Genomic DNA, 26,590 nt, shown 5'->3' with positions numbered 1-26,590 from the left:
TACTACACCTCCCCTTGCACCTTCTATTTTCAACACTTGAATTTGGATTCTTTTCTCCCTTCGTGCTGAGACCGTCACCCTATAGACACAGACCCTCCAAGTCTCCCCGTTCTCCAGCGACAGTCCTGGATTTACAGAAGCTGTCCCGGGTTCTGATTTGACCCCGGAATGTCCTGCTTTTCCGTAGGACGTCCCTCTTTTCATTGGATAAATGTTGGCAGGTATGTGACTCCTGAGCCAACAAAATAAGGAACTATACAACCTTCAGAAGACACCTGGAGGCAGTTCTGCATAGGGAAGTTTTCCTAAAATGTTTTATTATGTTTTTATATATGTTGGGAGCTGCCCAGAGTGGCTGGAGCATACCCAGTCAGTTGGGTGGGGTATTATTATTATTATTAATAATAATAATACAACAGAACCTCTACTTGCGACCACCTTTATTTGGGCCCGATCCAAGTTGTGACCGCGGCAAACCAGGAAGTAAATACCGAGCTTCTCCTCCTGCGATGAGGCTACATTTTAATATTTTAATGTTGTATTTTATTTTTGTTTTTAAGTTGTAATCATTCATCTTGTTTTTATTATTGCTTGTAAGCCGCACTGAGCCCAGCCTTGGCTGGGGAGGGCGGGGTATAAATAAAAAAATTATTAATTATTATTATTATGTGCAGAAGTGCGCTGCCGCCAAATGCACCTGGACACAACAGCATTTCTACCAGCGACCCGGATCGACTTATGGACGGACCTCCGGAACTGATTACAGTGGTACCTCAGGTTACATACGCTTCAGGTTACATACGCTTCAGGTTACACACTCCGCTAACCCAGAAATAGTGCTTCAGGTTAAGAACTTTGCTTCAGGATGAGAACAGAAATCGGGCTCTGGCGGCGCGGCATCAGTGGGAGGCCCCATTAGCTAAAGTGGTGCTTCAGGTTAAGAACAGTTTCAGGTTAAGTGCGGACCTCCGGAACGAATTAAGTACTTAACCTGAGGTACCACTGTATGTCTGTAAGTAGAGGTTCCACTGTAATATAAAAATAAAAATGGAATACAAGAATCCACCAACAGCATATGAATTAATATGGCTAACTTGATTCAAACACGCCCACCCACCCCACTTACACACGAAAACAAAGTTCACCACAGCCAATCACAAACAAGCAACTGCACCCAAGGCTAAACACAATTTCTCTCACCGACAAAGGAACACAAGTGATTAGCAAAAAGAACCTGCACAAACGATGCTGACACGAAACCCCACACATACATTAAGCAAAATAGAAATATCGCCTCCTGACCCCACCCCCACTCGCCTTTCCCCCCTCCACCTCTTCCCCCCTTTTTTCTTCCCAATGTAACCCCAATGTCTCAACAAATGAAACAGACCTATGGAAAATGTAACTTGAAAAAAGAGACATTGTGCATACCTTTGTAAACCAAGAAAACTTTAATAAAATATTAAAAAATAATAATGCAAAATAAAAATATAAAATAAAAATGGAATAGGATGTCCCTATTTTCATCAGAGAAATGTTGGAGGGTATGTGATTCTGCCCCTGGTATGGTGACCAGGTATGTACACAGTATTTTACCTGCAGTTTCACCTTGATGGGAGGTGTATAAATAAATTTATTATTATTATTATTATTATTATTATTATTATTATTATTATTAATTATTATTATAGCAGCTCATGTGCATCTTGGTGCATGAGCATCTCCTTTTGGGTTTTCATTTCTTTCTGCAGCAGAGTTCTTTTACACAAATATTTTCCTGCCTCTTTTACTGCTTTATAACAGCAGCAGCAGCAGCAGCATTCCAGCTATCTCTTAGTGAAATTCCCATTACAGGAATAAACACCATTTGGTTCTGTTTCTCAGAGTCATTATTATTTACAAAACTTTACCCTGGTCTTTAAGAAATAAAAGAAACCATTAAGATACAATAAAAAGAATCACTTGCGAGTATCAGATAGGCCTAGGATTTAAATATGGGATGTTGTAGAATACTATGTTGTTAAAATGAAAAGAAAGATGTTAATCAACCAAGTAAATTCTATGTGGAAATAGTTTTGGAAAACTGCTACAATGATTTATATGGAAACTCAGCCAGGGGGACGGGAGGAAGTCAGCCAACCATGTTAACAAAAGTGGAATTATTACAGTTAGGATAAATGTTTGTTTGTCTGTTTGTTTTTTAATGTTTTCTTTTCATGTTTGTGGATTTATGTGTCATAAATTTGGAAAACTAATAAAACAAATCTGGAAAAAATAAACAAATAAATAAAAGAAACCAAATAAAGCAGCATAATCTTTTTCTCTTTTAGCCATCCGGCCAGAGACCTAATGCTGACTCATTCACGTGCTTATTTACAGTGACCCAGTCTTAGTTGATCGCATGTCCCAATAAAGAGACCTGTTGCTGGGGAAATTTTCTGTCGCCTAGGAACTAGATCAAGACCATTTTCTTTCCCCCCCTTTTTTATAGATTTTATTGATACATCAGAACACCACCAACAAAACAGAAACCAAAAAAATATACAGCAATAAAAATCAATAAAAAATTAGATGATGACAATAAAAGTTACAACCAACGAAACTTAAAACATTTACACCACATAAATATAAATAACATAAAGTTCTGGCTTCCTTCACCCTGATATCGGCTTTTCAATTGATTTCTTTTCAACTGTTTCCTTTGTGAATCTTTGTTATAATTGTCTCACATACATAACCTAAGAATAATAAACCACCTTGCAGAAATTCATCAAAACAAATCTTGATTGTTCAAGACCATTTTCAAGTTTCTTCTAGACTATGCCAGAAATGGATCAGTGGTACAGTGGATCACAGTGCCTGGCTGTTAACCAGGAGGTTGCTGGTTCAAGCCCACACTTCAGTGATGTTTGATACTTTTCCTAATGATCCCTCACAAGGAATTCACCTTTTTCACAGCTGCTGCGCATGAGGAACACCTTCATTGAGCTCCCCACTACAACCCAAAGGTCTCATTGTCAGATGCCATGAACCTGCATGTGTGAGTGCCTGGAGGCGGTTGGAGGTTGGATGGCGGCTAACAGATTGAGGTTGAATCCTGACAAGACAGAAGTACTGTTTTTGGGGGACAGGAGGCGGGCAGGTGTGGAGGATTCCCTGGTCCTGAATGGGGTAACTGTGCCCCTGAAGGACCAGGTGCGCAGCCTGGGAGTCATTTTGGACTCACAGCTGTCCATGGAGGCGCAGATTAACTCTGTGTCCAGGGCAGCTGTCTACCAGCTCCACCTGGTACGCAGGCTAAGACCCTACCTCCCCGCGGACTGTCTCGCCAGAGTGGTGCATGCTCTAGTTATCTCACGCTTGGACTACTGCAACGCGCTCTACGTGGGGCTACCTTTGAAGGTGACCCGGAAACTGCAATTAATCCAGAATGCGGCAGCGAGACTGGTGACTGGGAGTGGCCGCCGGGACCACATAACACCGGTTCTGAGAGATCTGCATTGGCTCCCAGTATGTTTCCGAGCATGATTCAAAGTGTTGGTGCTGACCTTTAAAGCCCTAAACGGCCTCGGTCCTGTATACCTGAAGGAGCGTCTCCACCCCCATCGTTCAGCCCGGACTCTGAGATCCAGCGCCGAGGGCCTTCTGGCGGTTCCCTCATTGCGAGAAGTGAGGCTACAGGGAACCAGACAGAGGGCCTTCTCGGTAGCGGCGCCCGCCCTGTGGAACGCCCTCCCATCAGATGTCAAAGAGTTAAAGAATTGCCTGACGTTCAGAAGACATCTTAAGGCAGCCCTGTTCAGGGAAGTTTTTAATATGTAATGCTGTACGGTTTTTAACACTGATTGGGAGCCGCCCAGAGTGGCTGGGGAAAACTCAGCCAGATGGGCGGGGTATAAATAATAAATTATTATTATTATTATGAAATTAAGGTTTTTTTGCTCTGCAAAAAAATATGATTTTTTTTTTGCCACTTGTAGTTTAATGGCGAGTTTTGGATATAATGGAGATGTAAAAGATTTGGATTATTATAAAAGATGCAGGAGGAAAGGACTAACAATAGGACCCACAAAGGGGATGAGGGAAGTCCAGGAGATCCTGTGGAATCTTGTTTTTATGTTGTATGTTGTAATTGTAATTTATTATTTGTACCCCGCCCATCTGGCTGGGTTTCCCCAGCCACTCTGGGTGGCTTCCAACAAAGATTAAAAATACATTAAATGTTGGATATGTGGTTGTAAAACTTTATTTCAAAAAACCATATGTGTGTGTTTGTGTGTGTGTGTGTGTGTGTGTGTGTGTGTGTGTGTGTATACAGTGGTACCTCAGGTTACATACGCTTCAGGTTACAAACTCCGCTAAGCCAGAAATAGTGCTTCAGGTTAAGAACTTTGCTTCAGGATAAGAACAGAAATCGTGCTCCAGCGGCGCGGCGGCAGCAGGAGGCCCCATTAGCTAAAGTGGTGCTTCAGGTTAAGAACAGTTTCAGGTTAAGAACGGAACTCCGGAACGAATTAAGTACTTAACCCGAGGTACCACTGTACATTAAATGTTGGATATGTGATTGTATATATATATAGTGTGTGTGTGTGTGTGTGTGTGTGTGTGTTTTGCCCTGATGATCACCACTTTACACTTGTTTACACTGAACACTTTTTGCCTTTTTAACGCCCATCCAGCAAACTTGGAGCAATCCTTTTGAAGGTCCGCACAATCCATTTTTATTTGATATGATCCTGAATAACTTAGTGTCATCAGCAATCCTGGTCACCTTACCCGAAGCTATGGCATCATGACCAACAGGCAACCCTCCTCGAGAGTCTTGAACTGGAGAGAGGATTATTTATAAATAACCAATAAATAACAAAATTATCAACTTTTCTCTGGGTAGGATAAATCTTCGGCAGAGTACTGCCACCTGCTGGTTGATAAAAAATCACAAGGTTGAAAACAGTCCATTGTGTCATTTGCGGTTGTTGTTTGTATTGAAAAAATGATTGTTGTTTAGTTGTTTAGTTGTGTCCGACTCTTCGTGACCCCATGGACCAGAGCACGCCAGGCACTCCTGTCTTCCACTGCCTCCCACAGTTTGGTCAAACTCATGCTGGTAGCTTCGAGAACACTGTCCAACCATCTTGTCCTCTGTCGTCCCCTTCTCCTTGTGCCCTCCATCTTTCCCAACATCAGGGTCTTTTCCAGGGCGTCTTCTCTTCTCATGAGGTGGCCAAAGTATTGGAGCCTCAGCTTCACAATCTGTCCTTCCAGTGAGCACTCAGGTCTGATTTCCTTCAGAATGGAGAGGTTTGATCTTCTTGCAGTCCATGGGACTCTCAAGAGTCTCCTCCAGCACCATAATTCAAAAGCATCAATTCTTTGGCGAGCAGCCTTCTTTATGGTCCAGCTAGGTTGAAAACAATCCATCTAAGCCTGGCTTCCTCAACCTCAGCCCTCCAGATGTTTTGAGACTACAATTCCCATCATCCCTGACCACCGGTCCTGCTAGCTAGGGATCATGGGAGTTGTAGGCCAAAAACACCTGGAGCGCTGGCACTGCCTTATATCAAGTATTTCAGTTACCCCAAGATCTGAGGCAGTTTCCCTCAGGGCTGAGGAATCTCCAACAACTGCTGAGCTACAATTCCCATCAGCACCACCAATGTTGGTGTGAGTTGTAGCTGAGCTCAGCCACAAGCTCCTCTCCCCGTAGGCAGAATGGAAGTGGACTTCCGCCTCCGTTTATGACATCAGATACTCAAGGAGATTTAAAATTCCACAGCAATTGCTCTGCGATATTCCGAGAAACGCCCCCTGTTCTGGGAGTTAAGCCAGGTAACCCTCTCTCTTTGTCCTTAACTTAAAATCGCTTCACAGCCAGCCTTCCCTCAGAGCCGAATCTTATATGTAGAGAAAGAAGACAAGATCTCATGATGTTTTATTTATTCATTTCACTGCATTTCTAGCTCTCCCACCTTTTCCTCCAAGGATCTCAAGGTAGCATTTGTGGGTTCCAGACCCTCCCAGTGTCCCTATTTTCCTGGGACAATCCCAGGTTTACAGAAGCTGTGCTGGTTTCTGATTTGATCCAGGAATGTCCCACTTTTCCTTAGGACATGATCCCTCTTTTCATCAGAGAAATGTTGGAGGGTGTGGAGTTCAGTAACCAGACAACCTTGAGAAGACATCTGAAGACAGTCCTATATGGGGAAGTTTTTTTTAATTAATGCTTAATGTTTTACAGTATTATGTTTTTATATATGTTGGAAGCTGCCCAGAGTGACCGGGGCAACCCAATCAGATGGTTGGGGTATAAATAAATAAAATAATAATAATAATCATTATCATTATCATTATCATATTATTATTATTATTATTATTATTATTATTATTACAGTGGTACCTCAGGTTACAGATGCTTCAGGTTACATATGCTTCAGGTTACAGACTCCGCTAACCCAGAAATAGTACCTCGGGTTAAGAACTTTGCTTCAGGATGAGAACAGAAATCGCGAAGCAGCAGCGGGAGGCCCCATAAGCTAAAGTGGTACCTCAGGTTACGAAGAGTTTCAGGTTAAGAACGGACCTCTGGAACGAATTAAGTTTGTAACCAGAGGTACCACTGTATTATTATTACTATTACTACTACTACTACTACTACTAATAATAATAATAATTCATCTTAAATACATCATATCCCATAAAGATTTCTGGCAGTCACAATGGCCAGTAATTATTGTAGTCCTGTTTATTCCATGGACACCCAAGTTCCTGCCATTCTGCAAAAATCACACACTCTACAAACACAGTTGTAAAGGCACTCGGCTGCCAATTTCCCCTTCCCAAATAGGACACCTTTGCAGTAGAGAAACAGTGGGTGTTTTGTGTGTGCTACAGCACTGCAGAAACACAGAGAAACTAGAAGATCTACAGACCTCTGCCTCCTAAGAATTGTAGCTGATCCTCATTTGAAGAACAAAAACATCTGTATGCCTGCGGTTTAGAAAAGGATCAGAGGTGGTGATGATGATGATGATGATGATGATAACAACAACAGAATAGGATGTCCTTGGGATGCGGGCGGCGCTGTGGTCTAAACCACAGAGCCTAGGGCTTGCCGATCAGAAGGTTGGCAGTTCGAATCCCCACAACGGGATGAGCTCCCTTTGCACGGTCCCTGCTCCTAGCAGTTCGAAAGCACGAAGTGCAAGTTGATACAGTGGCACCTCGGGTTACAGACACTTCAGGTTACAGACTCCGCTAACCCAGAAATAGTACTTCTGGTTAAGAACTTTGCTTCAGGGTGAGAACACACACACACAGCCCCTCCGAGCCAAAGGCCCAAAGGCAGAAAGCCCAGCCAGCAGCCAAACGAAGCCTTAAGAGGTGGTTCCCATAGCGCAGCACCCGGCAAAGGGGATGCAGCAAGGAAAACCACCGTCACCTCTCCGCTGGGAAGCGCTGAGCAAAGGCGAGTCCCCAGGCAACGCAGCCGATTTGATCGGCACAAGGCATGCAAGCTCCACCCCCCAGTCGTTCTCAGACTCCTTATTGGGCAGCCGAGCAACGCAGCCGAGGAGCTTCCCTGGCCGGCAGGCTGCTGGGAGGGAGAGGAGCTGCTTTCTTTGAAATCCGGGAAATTTACAGGATAGCAACAATCCTGGATAGCAGCGGGAAATGGTGCTGGAATAAGGGAGTTTCTCGCCAAATATGGGTAGGTTGACAGCTATGCTCTCTTCTCTCTGGCTCCAGGACTTCCTCAATGCTGATTCTCATCGGAACAGCCCTTTTCCTCCTGGTGCGTCCTGCCTTGCCCGACGACACGGTGGCCGACGACATTGGCAGCCACATGATGGGCCGCATCTCGGAGCTCCTGTCCCCCGAGGAATGCCAGGCCTTCTACGCCAAGCTCATTGGGCCCGAGGAGAACGTGAACGAAGAGCTCCAACGCCTCTCGGCGGAGAGGAACCCCATTCGCAGGCGCCGGGAAATCGCCACCACCGAGGCCTGCAAAGCCACCCTCAACGGCTGGCTGGAGACGGAAGGAGACGCCATGTATTGGGACCGCCTGTCGAGGGCTCTCCAGGCCGTCGGGCGTCCCGACGTCTCCCTGGAATTGGGCAAGAACCTCAACCAAGACAAGAGTCTGGAGATCAAGAAGAACGTGGAGGGATATCACAAGACGGTCCAGCGCTTGACCTCTTCGCTGCTCCTGGAAGAGAACGAGATGGGTGGGAGCGAGGGGCCAGGAGGCCGGCTGCGGAGAGAGGGATCTCAGGCCCAGCTGGAAGAGGGGGACTGGGACAAATTGGAGCTGATTATAGAGAGGAGGCCCCTACCGCCATACAACAGGAGTCTCTTTCAGTGGGTCACTCCACTGGTGACAGGGGTCGTCGGTGGATTCCTCACGTCCTTCGTCGTGGTGGCTCTAGCCGTCTATTCTTTCTTCTGGATCCTGAAGCAAGAAAGTCCCACCCCCATGACGCCCAACTGGGACTCTGTGCCCGATATGATTTTCCGCTCCCCTTTGCCCAAGCGTGGGGCCATCTACTACTCATTTCAGCAATTTGATGATCTGGGGAAGCGTGGCGGTGAGACGGAAGATTACGGCGATGACGACGATAACGAGGAAGACTGGGAGAAAGAACCCATTGTTAGGTCTTAAGTAAAGTCAGCCTTACTGCAACTTGCTTTATGGAGAATGTAGATTAAAAATAAAACATGTTTGCTTAAGAGGTCCAAAATGTGAGCTTGTTTTACAGTAACATAACAATTGCCTTGGGACACAGGTGGCGCTGTGGGTTAAACCACAGAGCCTAGGACTTGCCGATCAGAAGGTTGGCGGTTCAAATCCCCGCGACAGGGTGAGCACCCGTTCCTCGGTCCCTGCTCCTGCCAACCTAGCAGTTCAAAATCACGTCAAAGTGCAAGTAGATAAATAGGTACTGCTCCGGCGGGAAGGTAAACGGTGTTTCCGTGCGCTGCTCTGGTTCGCCAGAAGAGGCTTAGTCATGCTGGCCACATGACCCGGAATCTGTACACTGGCTCCCTCGGCCAATAAAGCGAGATGAGCATCGCAACCCCAGAGTCGGTCACGACTGGACCTAATGATCAGGGGTCCCTTTACCTTTTAACAATTGCCATGTTGAGCCTGGTCATTGTTCTGATGATGATGACGATGATGATTTATTTGTACCCCACCCATCTGACTGTTGGCCCCAGCCACTCTGGGTGGCTTCCAGCACAAATAAAAACATAATATAACTTCAAACACTGAAAACTTCCCAATACAGGGCTGCCTTCAGATGTCTTCTAAAAGTTGTGTAGTCCTTTATCTCCTTGACATCTGATGGGAGGCGGCATAAAAAAACACCTCTGCATGAAAAAAGCCTCTGCATGCTAGGTCAAATTTCCAAACACTGTCCTGGGTTGCTTAATACCCAGTGTAATCTCAGCAAGGGATAAAATGCAGAAGATGACAGAAGTCTGGTAGTATTATTAGCGGCACAGAAGGGGGGCTTTCAGTAGATGCTTCCTACATGTCAAATTGCTCCTGCCAGAATTCCCTCTCCACTTGAAGGGGGAAAAGGCCTATCCTCTTCTCAAGTTCAATCAATTCCCCCTCCACCCTTTGCTCTGAACAGGGCAAGGAGAAGAAGCCGCCATGAGAAAAACAAATCAAAACTGAAAAGCTCCTGTTTCCAAGCTAAATGTTATTAGCATGCTCTTACAAACTTATTTAAGTGGGGTGCAATGGAGCGGATGTATTCTGCATATGTAGAAAACAATCACTTTAAAAAATCTAATCTCTGGCATTGAAGAATTGATGCTTTTGAATTATGGTGCTGGAGGAGACTCTTGAGAGTCCCATGGACTGCAAGAAGATCAAACACATCCATTCTTAAGGAAATTAGCCCTGAGTGCTCACTGGAAGGACAGATTGTGAAGCTGAGGCTCCAGTACTTTGGCCACCTCATGAGAAGAGAAGACTCCCTGGAAAAGACCCTGATGTTGGGAAAGATGGAGGGCACAAGGAGAAGGGGACGACAGAGGGCGAGATGGTTGGACAGTGTTTTCTCGAAGCTACCAGCATGAGTTTGACCAAACTGCGGGAGGCATTGGAAGACAGAAGTGCTTGGCGTGTTCTGGTCCAGGGGGTCACGAAGAGTCGGACACAACTAAACGACTAAACAACAACAACAATCTCTGGCATATAGTATAGTATGTGCAGAGTTAAAACTTTTAAGAGTGGGATTTTAAACCTATTGTTTCAGCTGTAATAATAACAATAATCCTCTCCAAATGACTTATTTACTGGGTGATTTAAGATGGGCATCCTTAAAGCCAAACTACAGAGGAGGAGACACCACCTGATGTCACAATCAAAGGCAGAATTAAAGTAGCTTTAACTGTTTCAGTCGATATAAGCCCTCTTTAAGCTTTTCTCGTCAATGATTGGAAAAGCACAGAGGTTTCTTTAAAGAGAAGTAAAGAAGCAAAACAACAGTGGGCGTCCGATTTGTGATTAGAAATGACTACACGATTTTGGAAAAAATATATTCTGTAAATAGTGGAAATATACTCTCACAAATGTTTTGAAAATCTTAAAAGAAACGTAAACCTTTGGGCAGAAACCCCCAGGGCTTTCGGAACGCGCCAAATCTCGAGTTTGAATTTGATTGGCCGATTCAGCCTGCCATTTACCCACCCAATCGGCGATAAGGGGGTGGAGCCTAACTGTTTCAGGCTGAAGTTTTCCCTCCGGTCCGATTCTACAATACATAAACAGAAACGCAACGCCGCGCAGCTTCATTTCGTGGAGACGTCGGAAAGAGTTAGTCATGTCTGGTCGTGGCAAAGGAGGCAAGGGGCTCGGCAAAGGAGGCGCCAAGCGCCACCGCAAGGTTCTCCGGGACAACATCCAGGGCATCACTAAGCCCGCCATCCGACGCTTGGCTCGCCGAGGCGGAGTCAAGCGTATCTCGGGGCTCATTTACGAAGAAACGCGCGGCGTCCTCAAGGTGTTCCTAGAGAACGTCATCCGCGATGCGGTCACTTACACGGAGCACGCCAAGAGGAAGACTGTCACGGCCATGGATGTGGTCTACGCCCTGAAGCGGCAAGGGCGCACTCTGTACGGCTTCGGAGGCTAAGCTCCATACTGAAAATAATCGCTTTCCAAAGGCCCTTTTAAGGGCCACCCACTTTCTCATTTAAAAGAGCTTTATCGCTTCTTTCGAGGCAAATGTACGTATCTGCAATTTCATCATGTACATAAAGACCAATCTTGCTAGAAAGTTAGAGGGGAGAAGCTGCGTTTTTAAACTAGTGTGCCTTTAAACTAGAAACTACAAATTTTGAGAGCGCGGGGGGGGGGCAATGAATACTCCTGAATAAACCTAGAAGCTGGCTTCAGGGGTGTTTTGAACACTGCATACATCCCACCAAAGTCCCACAGACGCAGTCAGATTTGGGGCGGTGTGTGTGTGTGGGGGGGGTTATACACTACATGGACTTCCACGTTTGTACCGCAGAATCACTATACCTATGAAAGACTATACTTCACTTAACATTAGTGGCTTTACCAAGAAGCTAACAGATTCGAGAGAGGAACAAATGTTTGGAGCCTATCTAAAATTTTGCTTCAGCTGATGTGCCTTTTGGCTACTAGGAATGCATCTCACTACTTGGTACCCCGTGGGCTTTCTCTTTTTTAAGTTAACATTAATTTGGATAACTGGCATACTTTTATTGTTTCGTGTTTATCTTGTATTTTTATGCTGTGAACCTCCGAGATCTAATTTTTTTAAAAAGCGGGGGAAAAGAAAATTAAGCTGTTTTAGTTTATCACTTCTTCAGGAAAGTCTCAGGTACCCCAGTAAGATTCATTTTACACGACTATAGGGACGGCTAAGGCGATATATATACTGCGAAAGTACGAAGCGATTACACACAATAGTGGCAGAAACGTGACTTCAGCTTTTTTCTTGAAGGAGTGGCGGCTCTAAAAAGAGCCTTTGGGTGGGTGGTTGGCGGAGGGAGAGCGACTGGCTGCGGCTCCCTTTTAAGCCCTCTCGCCACGAATGCGGCGCGCCAGCTGGATGTCTTTGGGCATGATGGTGACCCTCTTGGCGTGGATGGCGCACAGGTTGGTGTCCTCGAAGAGCCCCACCAGGTAAGCCTCGCTGGCCTCCTGCAGAGCCATCACTGCCGAGCTCTGGAAGCGCAGGTCGGTCTTGAAGTCTTGGGCGATCTCCCGCACGAGGCGCTGGAAAGGCAGCTTGCGAATCAACAACTCCGTGGACTTCTGGTAGCGGCGGATCTCGCGCAGAGCGACGGTGCCCGGGCGGTAGCGGTGGGGCTTCTTCACGCCGCCTGTGGCCGGAGCGCTCTTCCGAGCTGCTTTGGTGGCCAGCTGCTTGCGCGGAGCCTTCCCGCCAGTGGACTTGCGAGCGGTCTGCTTGGTGCGAGCCATTTCTCCTTGCGGTAAGCACCGATCCCTCTACCTTCGCCGGGAATCAAAATGAGCAAGCACCTTGCGTGCGGACCATTTATATAGCTAGCTCGCTTTGCTCTGATTGGCTGAAAATAGCCATGTAGCCGTTGGAAACATTTGAAATTCCCGGGCTTGCTCGCGATTGGGTATTTGCTTCGTTCTCTCCTATTACGTCAACCCCCCCATAAGAGATCAGAAAGGCTAGAGTCACGCACACACCCCCAGCTTCCGATTTGATATATTAAAATCTTGCTTTGCGAGAGTCTGAATTCAAGTCAATGGAGCGTCGGCGTTTCCAATCACACTGAGTCAAGTTATTGCTTTGGGAGACGTTTGAAGGGACAATTTAAAGAAGCTAGTGTTTTGTAGCAATCTGCTCCCATTGACAAAAGGCAGGGCGAGGGGCGGGGACATAAGTTTCACCGCCGTTTTGAAACCTTGCTTAACCATCCTGATTACAAACTACCCCGGAAGTGATCGGATTTTTGTTTTGGAGATAGGAATTCAAGAAACCGGCAATCGACATTGCTAAGTGGATTACAGCAAAACAGAGGGAGGCGATGAAGCCCTTTGCTACAGCAACTGTTGTGATGAAAGCGGTCGCAATACTTTGCTTTTCCCCCCCGGAACGGGTGGAAAAGTATCCGGTGGGAAATAAAACCGGGCTACTGCGAACTCCCCCCCCCCCCACGTCTGCAGTTTCCTTAAATTAAGAATAGATCATGGACCCCCAGCTGACGTGTACCTTGATAGTTTTTGGAAAGTGTTGAATATGGGGCATCCAATGTTGCCTAGTACTTAACGGCTGCCAATCAAACTGCAGGGCTTTAAAAACTAGTCTTTGCTTCAGCAGCCAGCAATACGAGGCTAAAAGCGATGGACTACATGGCAGGGTGAATTCATGAACTAGGGCAGATACATTTCTTACTGAAGACCCAAGTGAGAAAGCGCAAGTCTTTTTGCTTCAAACTTAATCTAGAGCAGAGCTTTCCAAACTTTTCACAGTAATTCAGTTTTACTAACGCTTTTAAAGTTTGCGCGACACACCTACATACTTGCAGCCGACACACTAACGTGTCGCGAGTTTGGAAAGCTCTGATCTAGACTCTAGAAATAAAACAAGAAAATGGCGTCCGAATTAACCCGGAAGCCCTTTTTCAACCATTTGGAATTGCTAGTCTTCTTTAAAGACTATTACCCCGTCGTTTTATACTGGCTTGACCCTCTTAGATAACTGAAGTTTCACTAGCCTCTTGCTTTTGTGTATAAAAACGCACTAAATATCTTGCTTATTTGTACTTGTTCGATTTTAGCAAACCGGAATCACAGCTCCTCTTTTGACACCGTGGGTGGCTCTTAAAAGAGCCGTTTGGTTTTCAGGCTGCTCGAAAAGTTTGGAGCCTTTACTTGTTTTTCGCCTTGTGGCTTTCGGTCTTCTTGGGCAACAGCACAGCCTGGATGTTGGGCAAGACTCCGCCCTGCGCGATGGTCACTTTGCCCAGGAGTTTGTTCAGCTCCTCGTCGTTGCGAATGGCGAGCTGCAGGTGACGAGGGATGATGCGCGTCTTCTTGTTGTCTCTGGCCGCGTTGCCCGCCAACTCCAGGATCTCGGCGGTCAGATATTCGAGCACCGCAGCCATGTAAACCGGAGCCCCGGCGCCGACTCTCTCGGCGTAGTTGCCTTTCCGAAGCAGGCGGTGCACGCGGCCGACCGGGAACTGCAGGCCGGCCCGCGAAGAGCGAGACTTGGCCTTAGCCCGAGCTTTGCCTCCCTGCTTCCCACGTCCAGACATGGCTGAGTTTTCCTCTGAGATCGGAACCGACGTACTACTCGAAGCGAGCTAGAATTCGGAAAGGGAGCTTTCAGCTTTTATGCGTTCTATTGACTTGTAAATTGCGGCCCGTGATTGGCTGGAGAGACCATCGGGCTTAAACCAACCAATGAAAAGCAAGGTTCTCGTTTTTGATCAATGGAAAGAGCCGCCAAAGCAGGGTTCCAATAGGAAACGTGTATTTTCCAATCCTGTCTTTTGCATATGTAAGAGGATGATGCCGAGGCATTTGCTACTCGCGGGTAAAAAACAACACCTTTTACTATGACCGACCAAGAGAAAAACAACTGTGAGCAAACTTTTTCCTTAGTCTGTGAAAGGTTCACCAAATATTCAACAATCAGATCATATTCACACGCTCCCGCCCGCGTGTCTTGGATGCTTCAATAATAATAATAATAAATTTTTATTTATACCCCGCCCTCCCCCGCCAGACTCAGGCTCAAGTCGGCTAACGCCAGTAAAATTACAATAACAACATAATGGGGAGGGGACCAATTTAAAATACAGGTTAAGATACAATTTAAAATGCAGCATTTAAAATGCGTTGCAGGACTAGATGACTTTTGGGTTCCTTCCAGTTCTATGATTCTAAGTGTCCATATTAACACATCCTCCTCATCCTCAATCCTTCGTTTCAGCCACAGGCGTACATTGAATGGGGCAAACATGAAATCCACCTAGTTTCTGCTCCCTGCTCATAAAGCATGACTAGGTAACTAATCCATGAGAATGTCTTTAAGTACATTCCCTAAATAAATGTTATTTAATATACCTGGTTGCTTTTATGCATCAGGAGGCACAGATCCTTATAATGACTGTGCTCCTATCCTGCTTTTGGGAAGGGCAAAGGAATGTATTGTCAGAAGTAAAAAAAAAAAGGGGGGGGGAATAAGTGAATATCCGAAAGCAGAAATATTCCATGTATATATAGAAGGCGCTGCTTTAGGTGCCCTCCAAACAGGCAACTTAATGCTTTCTTCATAATGTTTTATTGGCACGGCAGTTCGATTCCCATATGGGACAGCTGTATATTCCTGCGTTGCAGGGGATTCACTAGATCCGGGGTCAGCAAACTTTTTCTGCAGGGTGCCGGTGCACTGTCCGTCAGACCTTGTGGGGGGCTGGACTATATTTTGAAAAAAAATAATGAACGAATTCCTATGCCCCACAAATAACCCAGAGATGCATTTTCAATAAAAGCACACATTCTACTCGTGTACAAACACCAGGCAGGCCCCACAAATAACCCAGAGATGTATTTTAAATAAAAGGACACATTCTACTCATGTAAAAACACGCAGATTCCTGGACCATCTATGGGCCGGATTTAGAAGGCGATTGGGCCGGATCCGGCCCCAGGGCCTTAGTTTGCCTACCCACGCACTAGATGATTGTCAGGGTCCCTTCCAACTCGACAATTCTATGATTGTGATTAATGAGGCCTCATGCATTTTGTAACATTCGCCACACACACTGATTGGCTGATTTGATAAATGCACCATTTCATTGATTCAAACTGCATACAACTTGAAAGAAGCAAATGGGGAACAAAAAGCATGCCTACTTCCCCTGTGGCACCTCATTCAACGCCGCTCATTTATTTACTTATACCCCACCTTTCCTTCAAAAAGCTTAAGGCAGCTTACAGCCCGCCCTTCCCACCTTAACGACCCAGTAAGGTAGGTTAGCACCAGTCACTTCCTACTTTAGCCTTGGTCTTGCATCTGACACTGTCATTACATAACACTCTAGAAACCAGTCTTAGAACCTTCCCAAAGGGTGGGTAACTAGATTAGTGTATTTTTTGCCGCACTTGGAAGACACTTTCCTGGATTAGGGTCCATCCCGGGAGTGCGGGGAGACTGTAAAGCTTTGAGTAAGTTTTTAAGCAGTGTCTACAGCTCTTTCTAAGAAAGATTTGAGTGGCCCTTAAAAGGGCCTTTTGAAAACTATTATGATGTCCTGCAGGGAGCTTAGCCTCCGAAGCCGTACAGAGTGCGCCCTTGCCGCTTCAAGGCGTAGACCACATCCATGGCCGTGACAGTCTTCCTCTTGGCGTGCTCTGTGTAAGTGACCGCATCGCGGATGACGTTCTCTAGGAACACCTTGAGGACGCCGCGCGTTTCTTCATAGATGAGCCCCGAGATGCGCTTGACTCCGCCTCGGCGAGCCAAGCGTCGAATGGCGGGCTTAGTGATGCCCTGGATGTTGTCCCGGAGAACCTTGCGGTGGCGCTTGGCACCTCCTTTGCCGAGCCCCTTGCCTCCTTTGCCACGACCAGACATGACTGACTCTTTCCGACGTTTCTCCGAAGTGAAGCGGCTCGGCTCTGGCTTTCTGTTTATGTATTGTAGAATCGGACCGGAGGGAAAACTTCAGCCTGAAACAGTTAGGCTCCACCCCCTTATCGCCGATTGGGTGGGTAAATGGCAGGCTGAATCGGCCAATCAAATTCAAACTCGAGATTTGGCGCGTTCTGAGAGCCCTGGGGGTTTCTACCAAAAGGTAGAACGTTTCTTTGGAGTTTTAAAAACGTTTTGGACATTTCCACTGACTTATAGTTTGCCTAACTTGCCGTTACTGAGGCGAAAAACCTAATGGCGCTTATGAAACAGCAAGGTTTAAGAAGTGTTAATTCTTCCAGGATATAGCTCAGTTCTCCGTCGTTCCACATGGTTTGATTTCAAAGATGTCCGTACTAAATGACGTTATGAAAATGCTATTTGGAGAGGATTATTATCATTAAAAGAGTTTGAAACTTTGGGTTTAAAAATCCACCATCAAAAGCAGCTGGCTTCTCTGCACATACACACCAGAAGCTAGATTTCAGTAACTGGTTACTTTGTATGTACATTTAGTGGTTGGCTGTAGTGCTTCAAAGCTTATTCCAAAGATCAGCAGTCAATTCCTTTCTAATCTTTCTCTCTCAAAGCTCCTTGAGGCCGGGGGGGGGGGGGCGGGGAAAGGGGGGGTAACCCCAACAGAATAGAATTCAGATACCAGGCTTCTATTGCACCCTACTTTTCAAGGTCTACGATAAATGCTTTTGCAATTATAACAGCAATAATTGAAATACTTTATTGTCACTTGTACAATTTGTATACAGTGGTACCTCGGGTTACAGACGCTTCAGCTTACAGACGCTTCAGCTTACAGACTCCGCGAACCCAGAAATAGTGCTTCAGGTTAAGAACTTTGCTTCAGGATGAGAACAGAAATCGTGCTCTGGCGGCGCGGCGGCAGCAGGAGGCCCCATTAGCTAAAGTGGTGCTTCAGGTTAAGAACAGTTTCAGGTTAAGAACGGACCTCCGGAATGAATTAAGTACTTAACCTGAGGTACCACTGTACAGTGAGATTACACGAGCACCCCCCACTCAGCTCTCTTAGTTTTAATTCCCCTCGTTTACTGACGCACGCACACCAAGCCCGAAATCAGTTGCCCTGTTGTTATCTTTTCATTCAGCAGCCTAACAGCCCACGGATAGAAGCTGTTCTTTGCCCTGTTGGTGCAACTAATCCTACTTCTATATCTTCTGCCCGAGGGCAGGAGATCAAGAAAGTGCCGGCCAGGGTGTGACATATCACATGCTGCAACACTAAGAGTTTTTATAATTTCCAGTATTAGAATGCAGCAATCCCCTAAGCCCAGAGGTTTTCAAACTTTTGGGGTCCATGGATCCCTTGACCAACAACCTTCTTTCTGCAGCACCCCTGTGGGGCTCAGGGGCCCAGTTGTGCACCCCTTGCCTGCAGAGCTGGCAGCCCCTCACCCCAAACACCCTCCCTTGTGGAGTGTTCCCTCAGCCTCCTCTCCTCTCCCCACTCCTTGGGAGTCTTCTGGGTAGCTGCAGATGCCACCCCTGGTCTCTGAGCGCCACTCCCTTCTGCCCCAAAGAGAGCTGCCTCCTCACTCTGCCCTACAGGGGCCTGGGAAGAACCCCGTGGCCAGCCCCCCGAGGCACCATTCACCTGGGGAGATAGCTGCAGTAGCTGTCCTGGCTACAAACAGGGGTGCAAGCCTTTGGGAGGCAGAGGCGCAAGAAGGCATCAGAGGAGGGAGGGAAGGAAAGAGGGATAGAGCCCAGGGTTGCCCACAGCATCCCTGACCATCATTCAAGGCACACCAGGGTGCCATGCGGGTGGCGCTGTGGTCTAAACCACAGAGCCTAGGGCTTGCCGATCAGAAGGTTGGCAGCTTGAATCCTCGCCGATCGGAAGGTTGGTGGTTCAAATCCCCGCAACGCGGTGAGCTCCCATTGTTCAGTCCCAGCTCCTGCCCACCTAGCAGTTATTATTATTGGGTAAGAAGTACAATCCAGGCATAGGTTCACCATCTCCAGGAAATTTAGCTTTGGTACACACTAATGTAATGGGACGCAGGTGGCGCTGTGGTCTAAACCACAGAGCCTAGGCCTTGCCAATCAGACGGTCGGCGGTTCGAATCCCCACGACGGGGTGAGTGCCCATTGCTCGGTCCCAGCTCCTGCCCACCTAGCAGTTCAAAAGCACGTCAAAATGCAAGTAGATAAATTGCATTTTGCTCCAGCGGGAAGGTAAACGGCGCTTCCGTGTGCTGCTCTGGTTCGCCAGAAGTGGCTTAGTCATGCTGGCCACATGACTCAGAAGCTGTCTGCGGACAAACGCGACTCCCTCAGCCTATAGAGTGAGATGAGCGTCGCAAACCCAGAGTCGGTCACGACTGGACCTAATGGTCAGGTGTGATAGGAATTTTGAGGTCTTAGATATATGGTAATGTTCATAAGTGTACCAACCAAGCACGTACATAGATCAGCACAGGAAGACCGACCTGGAACCATTTTGATTCCTAAACTGAGCAAATGTTTTCTCTGCAAGGTCAAAGTGGGAATCTTCCCCATTGTCTCTTTCCCCGCAAATCCTGTCTTAAGGGCACTTTTAAGATATGAATAGGGTGTGAGCCTGTGACCTGGCCCAGGAACTAAGTATTTATCATTACAAAAGACTGGCCAGGCTACCCAGGAAATCCAATCAAGTAACCTGCCAGACAGGAGATAAACAACATTCAAATTTCTGTTTTAGACCGCCTTTTTTGTGATATAGGTATGATGTATCTGAGGGGTGGTCTTAGGTTACACCCCTTCTGTGATGGATGTATGATGTTTCTGGGGGTGGTCTTGATCTAAAGGTACCCCTGCCCGTACGGGCCAGTCTTGACAGACTCTGGGGTTGTGCGCCCATCTCACTCAAGAGGCCAGGGGCCAGCGCTGTCCGGAGACACTTCCGGGTCACGTGGCCAGCGTGACATCGCTGCTCTGGCGAGCCAGAGCCGCACACGGAAACGCCGTTTACCTTCCCGCTGGTAAGCGGTCCCTATTTATCTACTTGCACCCGGAGGTGCTTCCGAACTGCTAGGTTGGCAGGCGCTGGGACCGAGCAGCGGGAGCGCACCCCGCCGCAGGGATTCGAACCGCCGACCTTTCGATCGGCAAGTCCTAGGTGCTGAGGCTTTAACCCACAGCGCCACCTGCGTCCCTCGTGGTCTTGATCTACAGGGTGGCAATTTCAAAAGTCTTTATAAGGCCTTGCATGCCATTTTTCTGGGTCCCTCCTCTCTCCTGTGGGTGAGGGGAGCACCCTGTTGCAACAGATCAATAAAGATCAAGCTTACTAGCTGCTTTGCTTCTCAATATTCTCTGGTTGGCCTCTGTTATCTTCTCCTACCAATAGGGAACCCATGTAAGGACTCTATATAGGCTCTTGGATACCCCATAAGGGAAAAGGGCAATTTTTTGTTTACAACACAGGGGTACCTTTACCTTTAAGCATAGGACCCAAAAGAAAAGCAACAGAAAAGGAGAGTATCTACATTTAACCAATTGGAAGCCGAGCTACTCTTTCTATCCAATGGGAATGTGGGTAGTGCAAGCCACTTCATTTATGTCCATCAACCGAGAGCCCCAGTGATGGAGTTAGCCAATCAGACAGCTGGAATTTAGCTGCTTTCATGTGCATGTTGAGTTAGTATTGCAGAAGCGCTCCTAGGCTAGTATGAAAATTTCCGCGGCGGCTTAAAAGCTGAAAGTCCGATGCATCAAGTGCATGAAATCCAATCTGCTAAATATTGCACACGCATGGGACGCAGGTGGCGCTGTGGGTTGAAGCCTCAGCGCCTAGTACTTGCCGATCGAAAGGTCGGCGGTTCGAATCCCTGCGGCGGGGTGCGCTCCCGCTGCTCGGTCCCAGCGCCTGCCAACCTAGCAGTTCGAAAGCACCTCCGGGTGCAAGTAGATAAATAGGGACCGCTTACCAGCGGGAAGGTAAACGGCGTTTCCGTGTGCGGCTCTGGCTCGCCAGAGCAGCGATGTCACGCTGGCCACGTGACCCGGAAGTGTCTCCGGACAGCGCTGGCCCCTGGCCTCTTGAGTGAGATGGGCGCACAACCCCAGAGTCTGTCAAGACTGGCCCGTACGGGCAGGGGTACCTTTACCTTTACCTTAAATATTGCACACATGTTTTTGGGGGGCTGGGAGGAGGGAGACGTAGCGAAGTGAGTTTAGGGGGAATAAATTATCATCATCTACGACCAGGCAACGACTGTCACCTAAAAGCAAAATAATTTCACTGGCCAATTAAGAAGTGCATTGATCACTGCCTGTTCCCACTGACTACAATTACCTATGACCGCCCTGAAATAAGAATAAAAATGGGGTCCCTCCAAGGGGTTCAGGTTCTTAAGGAAGACTGGACCTTGGGAGAGAGCGTGCCTTTTAAGGCTCAAACTGGTCGGGAAATGAACAGAGACCAGACCAGGATGTACAAAAGCAAAGCGGCTATAAGCCTGATCTTTATTAAAGCTCTGGCAACAAGGTGCTCCCCCCCACCCACAGGAGGCAGGGGAGGGACCCAGGACAAAGGTGTGCCCGCCCTTATATAGACATTTTAAATTACCCGCCCTGGAGTCCAAGACCACCCCCAGAAACATCATACATACATCACAGAAGGGGTGTAGCCCAAGACCACCCCCCAGATACATCATACCAACATCACAGAAAAGTGGTCTACAACAGAAATCTGAGTGCGTTGTTTTTTTCTCTTGTATGCTAGGTTGCTTGATTGGATTACCTGGGCATCCTGGCCACTCTTTTGCTACTTAGTGCCTGAATCCAAGTCACAGGCTCACACCCTATTCATATCTTGAATGTGCCCTTAGGACAGGATTTGTGAAAGAGACAATGGGGAGATTTCCCATTTCCTTCGACCTTGCAGAGAAATATTTGAGGTCATTTTGGGAGAGAGAAAATGGTTTCAGGACTTTGCTGTGGGTTTCAGACATGTGGTTTACATATTTGTATGCGTTTGCTTGGTACATTTAGGAACATCTATTATATATATATAAGACCTTCAAATTATTATAACAACCTCCCTAACCATGTGTACATGTGACTGCCACACTTTTTGCCTAGGTTTTAGTTCTCTTAAGACTTAATCCGTTGCCTCTCACTTGCCTTTGCCTTCTCCCCAGTCAAAGACGGTGAAGCAGATTCACAGACGTGACTGGGGTCAATGGGGAAATTGCACACTCCAGCCGCCAACACAGTTGCACTGCCTTTTGCACCCCACAGCCCTTGGTGCAGTCCCACTGCATCATGTCTTTGGGGCATGGCAATTTAGAGCTCATTTGCCTGAAATTAGGGCAAGGCTTAATCCCTTACACAACCTTCATTGACAAAGCAGAAGTTGAAACAATGAAATCCTTTGTTGGCCTTTCTTTTTAGGTGTGAGGAAATTGCCCTGAGGTGTTTGTATGCCACTGCTTGGGTTTTTCCTAATCAGGTCTACTTCCTCTGCCCTCACTAGCAGTTTACACTGAACAGGCATAGCATTTCCTGAAAGCGTCTTCAGACCTTCAGTAGCTTAGGGCCTCATCAAACCTAAATCCAGCCCTGACCGTGACATAGCCAATCTGCAAAGAGGACCAGACAGTTACTTTCAACATCTAGCATTGTCTCAAGTAGGAACCGAGAGGTGTGGAGATTCAAGAAAAGAACCTTGAATTGTTTACAGAATGACAGGTGGAGCAGGAATCACTTTTGCTCTGTTAACCTGACCTCCTTTACGAAGAGGAAATAGAATAAAAAATCCCCAACTCATGCAATCATGGGCACTTGTGTTCGATAGGGTTGAACTATTTTATTTAAGGAGGGAGGGAGCAGGAAATTATGTACTTGCCCTTCTTATTGACTATCGTTTATTTGTAAAGAAAAGAAACGCAATCGTTTCTAGCTCACCCAACTTTTTAAAGCTGTACAAATGCCATTGAAAGTAGCAACGGCTGTGTACGGACCATTCATTTAAAACACGTTGTTGTTGTTGTTTAGTCGTTTAGTTGTGTCCGACTCTTCGTGACCCCCTGGACCAGAGCACGCCAGGCACTCCTGTCTTCCACTGCCTCCCGCAGTTTGGTCAAACTCATGCTGGTAGCTTTGAGAACACTGTCCAACCATCTCGTCCTCTGTCGTCCCCTTCTCCTTGTGCCCTCCATCTTTCCCAACATCAGGGTCTTTTCCAGGGAGTCTTCTCTTCTCATGAGGTGACCAGAGTATTGGAGCCTCAGCTTCAGGATCTGTCCTTCCAGTGAGCACTCAGGTCTGATTTCCTTCAGAATGGAGAGGTTTGATCTTCTTGCAGTCCATGGGACTCTCAAGAGTCTCCTCCAGCACCATAATTCAAAAGCATCAATTCTTTGGCGACCAGCCTTCTTTATGGTCCAGCTCTCACTTCCATACATCACTACTAGGAAAACCATAGCTTTAACTATACGGACCTTTGTCGGAAAGGTGATGTCTCTGCTTTTTAAGATGTAAAAAAGGTAAAATACCTTACCTTTATAATATAATATCATACAAAGGCAGCCATGCACATCTATAAGAAGCTCCAAAACCCATAGATGGGCAATATCTTTTATGAGGGTCAACCAAAATATGGTGAATTATTGCAAATACCTTTGAGTTAAATATGCAGACAGAGCACATTCACATTTTCAAATGATTCTTTAAAACATCCTTTAGTTATCTAAATCAAACTCAAGACGAGAGAAAGAAAATTCACATAAAATGTATAATATTTGATGTCTCACACAGTTCTGTAGGTCCTTTCCTATAACCCATACATTTCCCCCACCATTTCAACCCATTTTCTCTATCTGATGGCATGTGTACAGCTGCTGTGTTCATTATGTGAAAATAATATGGGATATTGGATGCTGACGTTCTGTGTCAGGACTCAGCAGCATTAGATTTCTTCCAGTTTGGGGCAAAAACCCTCTTTGGAACTGTAAGCATACTTTCAATCATCATATATATATATATATATATATGCAGGTTTTGAAAATCTACGAAAGCATATATATATATATATATATATATATATATATATTTCAGAAGTATTGCACTTGGAGAAAAAACAGATTTATCTTCTGTAACATTTTGTCAGTAATTCTCATTCCAAATGGTTTTGCAACTTTCCAGCTCCACGAAATACGGTGGAGAAAATCAGCCTCTTTCATCTTTTTCCTACATCTCAAACATACATTACATTTGTGTCTGTACATTTCATTCAACCTTTGCCGGCTCGCAGTACCCACTGTGAGATTATCTTACAGAAGCTTTTCTTAAATGCCACATTCAATGTATCCATTAATCCCGCTTTATAAATATATTTCCATTTTTTTTCCAATCTAAGAAACTGATTTTAATATCTTTCCCCATTGCATCTTGAATTTATTACGCTTAGATTCCACTTCCATCAGTATTTCATAAATGCATGCCAACACACCTCTGCAACACATCTAAAATGGCCTAATATGCCTTTGCATCTCATCATTTAATGTCTAACATAGTTTGGTAACGTAAATGTCAAATGTTTATGCGGATGTACTGAAAGTTTGGGGAACTCATTCTGGACTTCTGCAAACCTTCCCCCATCCCCCCAAATATTGCATCTTTTATGCAGATCCCAAACAGTTCCTAGGGAGAAGCAGAGACAAGATTGCAGCTGATTGCCTCCCCACTGATGCTTGCCAAAGTGGAAGGTGGGGTGAATTTTTTCCTTGGTCAGGTGCAGACAGAGGCATACCTAGGTCTAGGCTGGCCTCTGCCAAGGGTGTGGGCCCAAGGTGTGCCTCTTGCACTCTGGCTTGGAGTGGCTAGGAGCCAACCCACCCATGTACTCCCCAGGGTGCTGCTCTGGGCTGTCTGCATGAGGGTGAGGGGAGGCAGACAGACAGGCAGGCAGGCTGACAGACAGACAGACATACAGACAAACAGACAGACAGACAGACAGAGGAGGAGGTGGAGGAGGGGGAGAAGTACCTTGCATTAAAAAGGGATACAGTGGTACCTTGGTTCTCGAACATACAGTCAGTGGCGTAGCGTGGGTTGTCAGCACCCGGGGCAAGGGAAGTAATTTGCACCCCCTAACCCGTGGATTTGCGCTCCCTAACCCTAACCCCCAGATGTTGCGCCCGGTGCGGCCGGCCCCCCTGCACCCCCCCCACTATGCCACTGCATACAGTAGTACCTCGGGTTACATACGCTTCAGGTTACATACGCTTCAGGTTACAGACTCAGCTAACCCAGAAATATTACCTCGGGTTAAGAACTTTGCTTCAGGATGAGAACAAAATCGTGCTCCGGCGGCTCGGCAGCAACAGGAGGCCCCATTAGCTAAAGTGGTGCTTCAGGTTAAGAACAGACCTCCAGAACGAATTAAGTTCTTAACCTGAGGTACCACTGTAATCTGTTCTGGAAGTCCATTCGACTTCCAAAACATTTGAAAACCAAGGTACAGCTTCTGATCGGCGCAGGCGCCCTGGAAACAATAGCCAACAACCGCATCAGACGTTCGGCTTCCAAAAAACGTTCAAAAACCAGAACACTTACTTCCGTGTTTTCAGTGTTCAGGAGGCAGAATTTTTGACTACCAAGGCATTTGAAACCAAGGTTCCACTGTACGGGTTACAAACGCTTCGGGTTAGAAACGCTTCGGGTTAGAAACTCCGCTAACCTGGAAGTAGTACCTTGGGTTGAGAACTTTGCTGCAGGATGAGAACGGAAATCGTGTGGCGGCAGCGGGAGGCCCCATTGGTGAAAACACGCCTCAGGTTAAGAACAGTTTCGGGTTAAGAACAGACCTCTGGAATGAATTAAGTTCGTAACCCGAGGTACCACTGTATTAGTGATGAGGCGATAACTATCTAAAACCATACCCTTCAACATTTCTCTGATGAAATTAAGGACGTCCTATTCCATCATCACCATCGACTGAATAGACTCGAAATTAGTTGTGGAAGGCAATCCATGTTAAACCAAAATTGAGCTACCAGCTGTGGGCATTGTCTGTTAGGATCTTGCCGGCAAAATATATTTACGATAGCTTTATAATGTATTTGCATAAGGATTCCAGCATATTTCTAGGAACTCATGTTTATAACCAATTAAAATCCATCACAGCGCTAAGGTGAACGTTCCGATTGCTCCTTGTGAAATGGAATACTCCCCTTTTCCTCCTGCTCTAAATCTGTTCTCCCTCAACCCCGTGGGGCAAATCTGGGGGGTGGCAAGGGGCACACACAGCGGGAGGAGAGGTGGAAAGCCCTGTTGCACCAGCAGTAATCCTTGCACATGCAACTTGAAGCACATCAGCCCACCTAAAGATGACAAGCGTAGGAAACCGGTGGTCCTTCTGTTTATGTTATAATCCCTGCCCCAGTGGGTTGCTAATGTGCAAATTCAAACCTTGATTAGGTGACCAAATAAGCAGCACACAACCTTATAATCAGCTCCCCATTCCAATTTAGGTCACCTCCAAACCGTCCGTATTTAGTGGGCGGGATTCAATCACACACCAGAAATTTAGATTAAATTAAATTAAAGCGGGTCAAAGCACTCGGTCACGACAAATCCACTTTTTAAAAAAGTGTGTGTGGGGGGGTGTAGTTAGGAAAGGGCTACTGTAGACAACCTAGTTATTCAACATTCGTTCTGATTTGCTGGCACAAAGCTGACTATAAAAGTTAGACTACAACCCCGTCTACATTTTACATGTAAAGCAGTATCCTGCCAATTTAAACAGTCATTGCTCGCCCTAACGAATTCTGGGAAGTATAGCTTGTTCAGAGCTCTGAGAGTTCCCAGAACTGTATCAATCAATCAATTAATTAATTATCAATTAATCCCTCTTCCCAGGGAACACTTGCAGCTGTAGCACTGTGAGGGGACATTATAGT

At 46.4% G+C, this 26,590-nt stretch overlaps 5 protein-coding genes across 5 annotated transcripts; 2 read left to right on the top strand and 3 right to left on the bottom strand.

The window, feature by feature from the left end:
* Nucleotides 1-5,773: 5,773 nt before the first annotated feature.
* On the top strand, nt 5,774-8,727 carry LOC310835491 (transmembrane and death domain protein 1-like). Its single transcript, XM_083720113.1, has 2 exons — nt 5,774-5,829; nt 7,747-8,727. Exon 2 carries the CDS (start codon nt 7,757-7,759, stop codon nt 8,657-8,659), a length of 903 nt encoding a protein of 300 aa, XP_083576239.1. The 5' UTR covers nt 5,774-5,829; nt 7,747-7,756; the 3' UTR covers nt 8,660-8,727.
* Nucleotides 8,728-10,793: 2,066 nt separating this feature from the next.
* LOC310836248 (histone H4) lies at nt 10,794-11,359 on the top strand. Its single transcript, XM_083721236.1, has one exon. The coding sequence runs from the start codon at nt 10,836-10,838 to the stop codon at nt 11,145-11,147; it is 312 nt and encodes a 103-aa protein (XP_083577362.1). The 5' UTR covers nt 10,794-10,835; the 3' UTR covers nt 11,148-11,359.
* A 457-nt stretch (nt 11,360-11,816) lies between these two features.
* Nucleotides 11,817-12,802, bottom strand: LOC310836377 (histone H3.2). The gene has a single exon (XM_083721498.1). The coding sequence runs from the start codon at nt 12,467-12,469 to the stop codon at nt 12,059-12,061; it is 411 nt and encodes a 136-aa protein (XP_083577624.1). The 5' UTR covers nt 12,470-12,802; the 3' UTR covers nt 11,817-12,058.
* Nucleotides 12,803-13,747: 945 nt separating this feature from the next.
* On the bottom strand, nt 13,748-14,584 carry LOC310836214 (histone H2A type 2-C). The gene has a single exon (XM_083721133.1). It carries the CDS (start codon nt 14,281-14,283, stop codon nt 13,894-13,896), a length of 390 nt encoding a protein of 129 aa, XP_083577259.1. The 5' UTR covers nt 14,284-14,584; the 3' UTR covers nt 13,748-13,893.
* A 1,569-nt stretch (nt 14,585-16,153) lies between these two features.
* LOC310839464 (histone H4) lies at nt 16,154-16,621 on the bottom strand. Its single transcript, XM_083728100.1, has one exon. The coding sequence runs from the start codon at nt 16,608-16,610 to the stop codon at nt 16,299-16,301; it is 312 nt and encodes a 103-aa protein (XP_083584226.1). The 5' UTR covers nt 16,611-16,621; the 3' UTR covers nt 16,154-16,298.
* Nucleotides 16,622-26,590: the final 9,969 nt, after the last annotated feature.

The sequence above is a fragment of the Podarcis gaigeae genome (assembly GCF_964106915.1).
Source record: "Podarcis gaigeae genome assembly, chromosome: 2".
Taxonomy (NCBI): Eukaryota; Metazoa; Chordata; class Lepidosauria; order Squamata; family Lacertidae; genus Podarcis; species Podarcis gaigeae.
The sequence above is the reverse complement of the archived record's forward strand: the minus strand, read 5'-3'. Positions and strand labels throughout refer to the sequence as shown.

Bases quoted from the DNA above. Each gene is read 5' to 3' on its own strand.
- LOC310835491 (XM_083720113.1), top strand. From the start codon at position 7,757: ATGCTGATTCTCATCGGAACAGCCCTTTTCCTCCTGGTGCGTCCTGCC.
- LOC310836248 (XM_083721236.1), top strand. From the start codon at position 10,836: ATGTCTGGTCGTGGCAAAGGAGGCAAGGGGCTCGGCAAAGGAGGCGCC.
- LOC310836377 (XM_083721498.1), bottom strand. From the start codon at position 12,469: ATGGCTCGCACCAAGCAGACCGCTCGCAAGTCCACTGGCGGGAAGGCT.
- LOC310836214 (XM_083721133.1), bottom strand. From the start codon at position 14,283: ATGTCTGGACGTGGGAAGCAGGGAGGCAAAGCTCGGGCTAAGGCCAAG.
- LOC310839464 (XM_083728100.1), bottom strand. From the start codon at position 16,610: ATGTCTGGTCGTGGCAAAGGAGGCAAGGGGCTCGGCAAAGGAGGTGCC.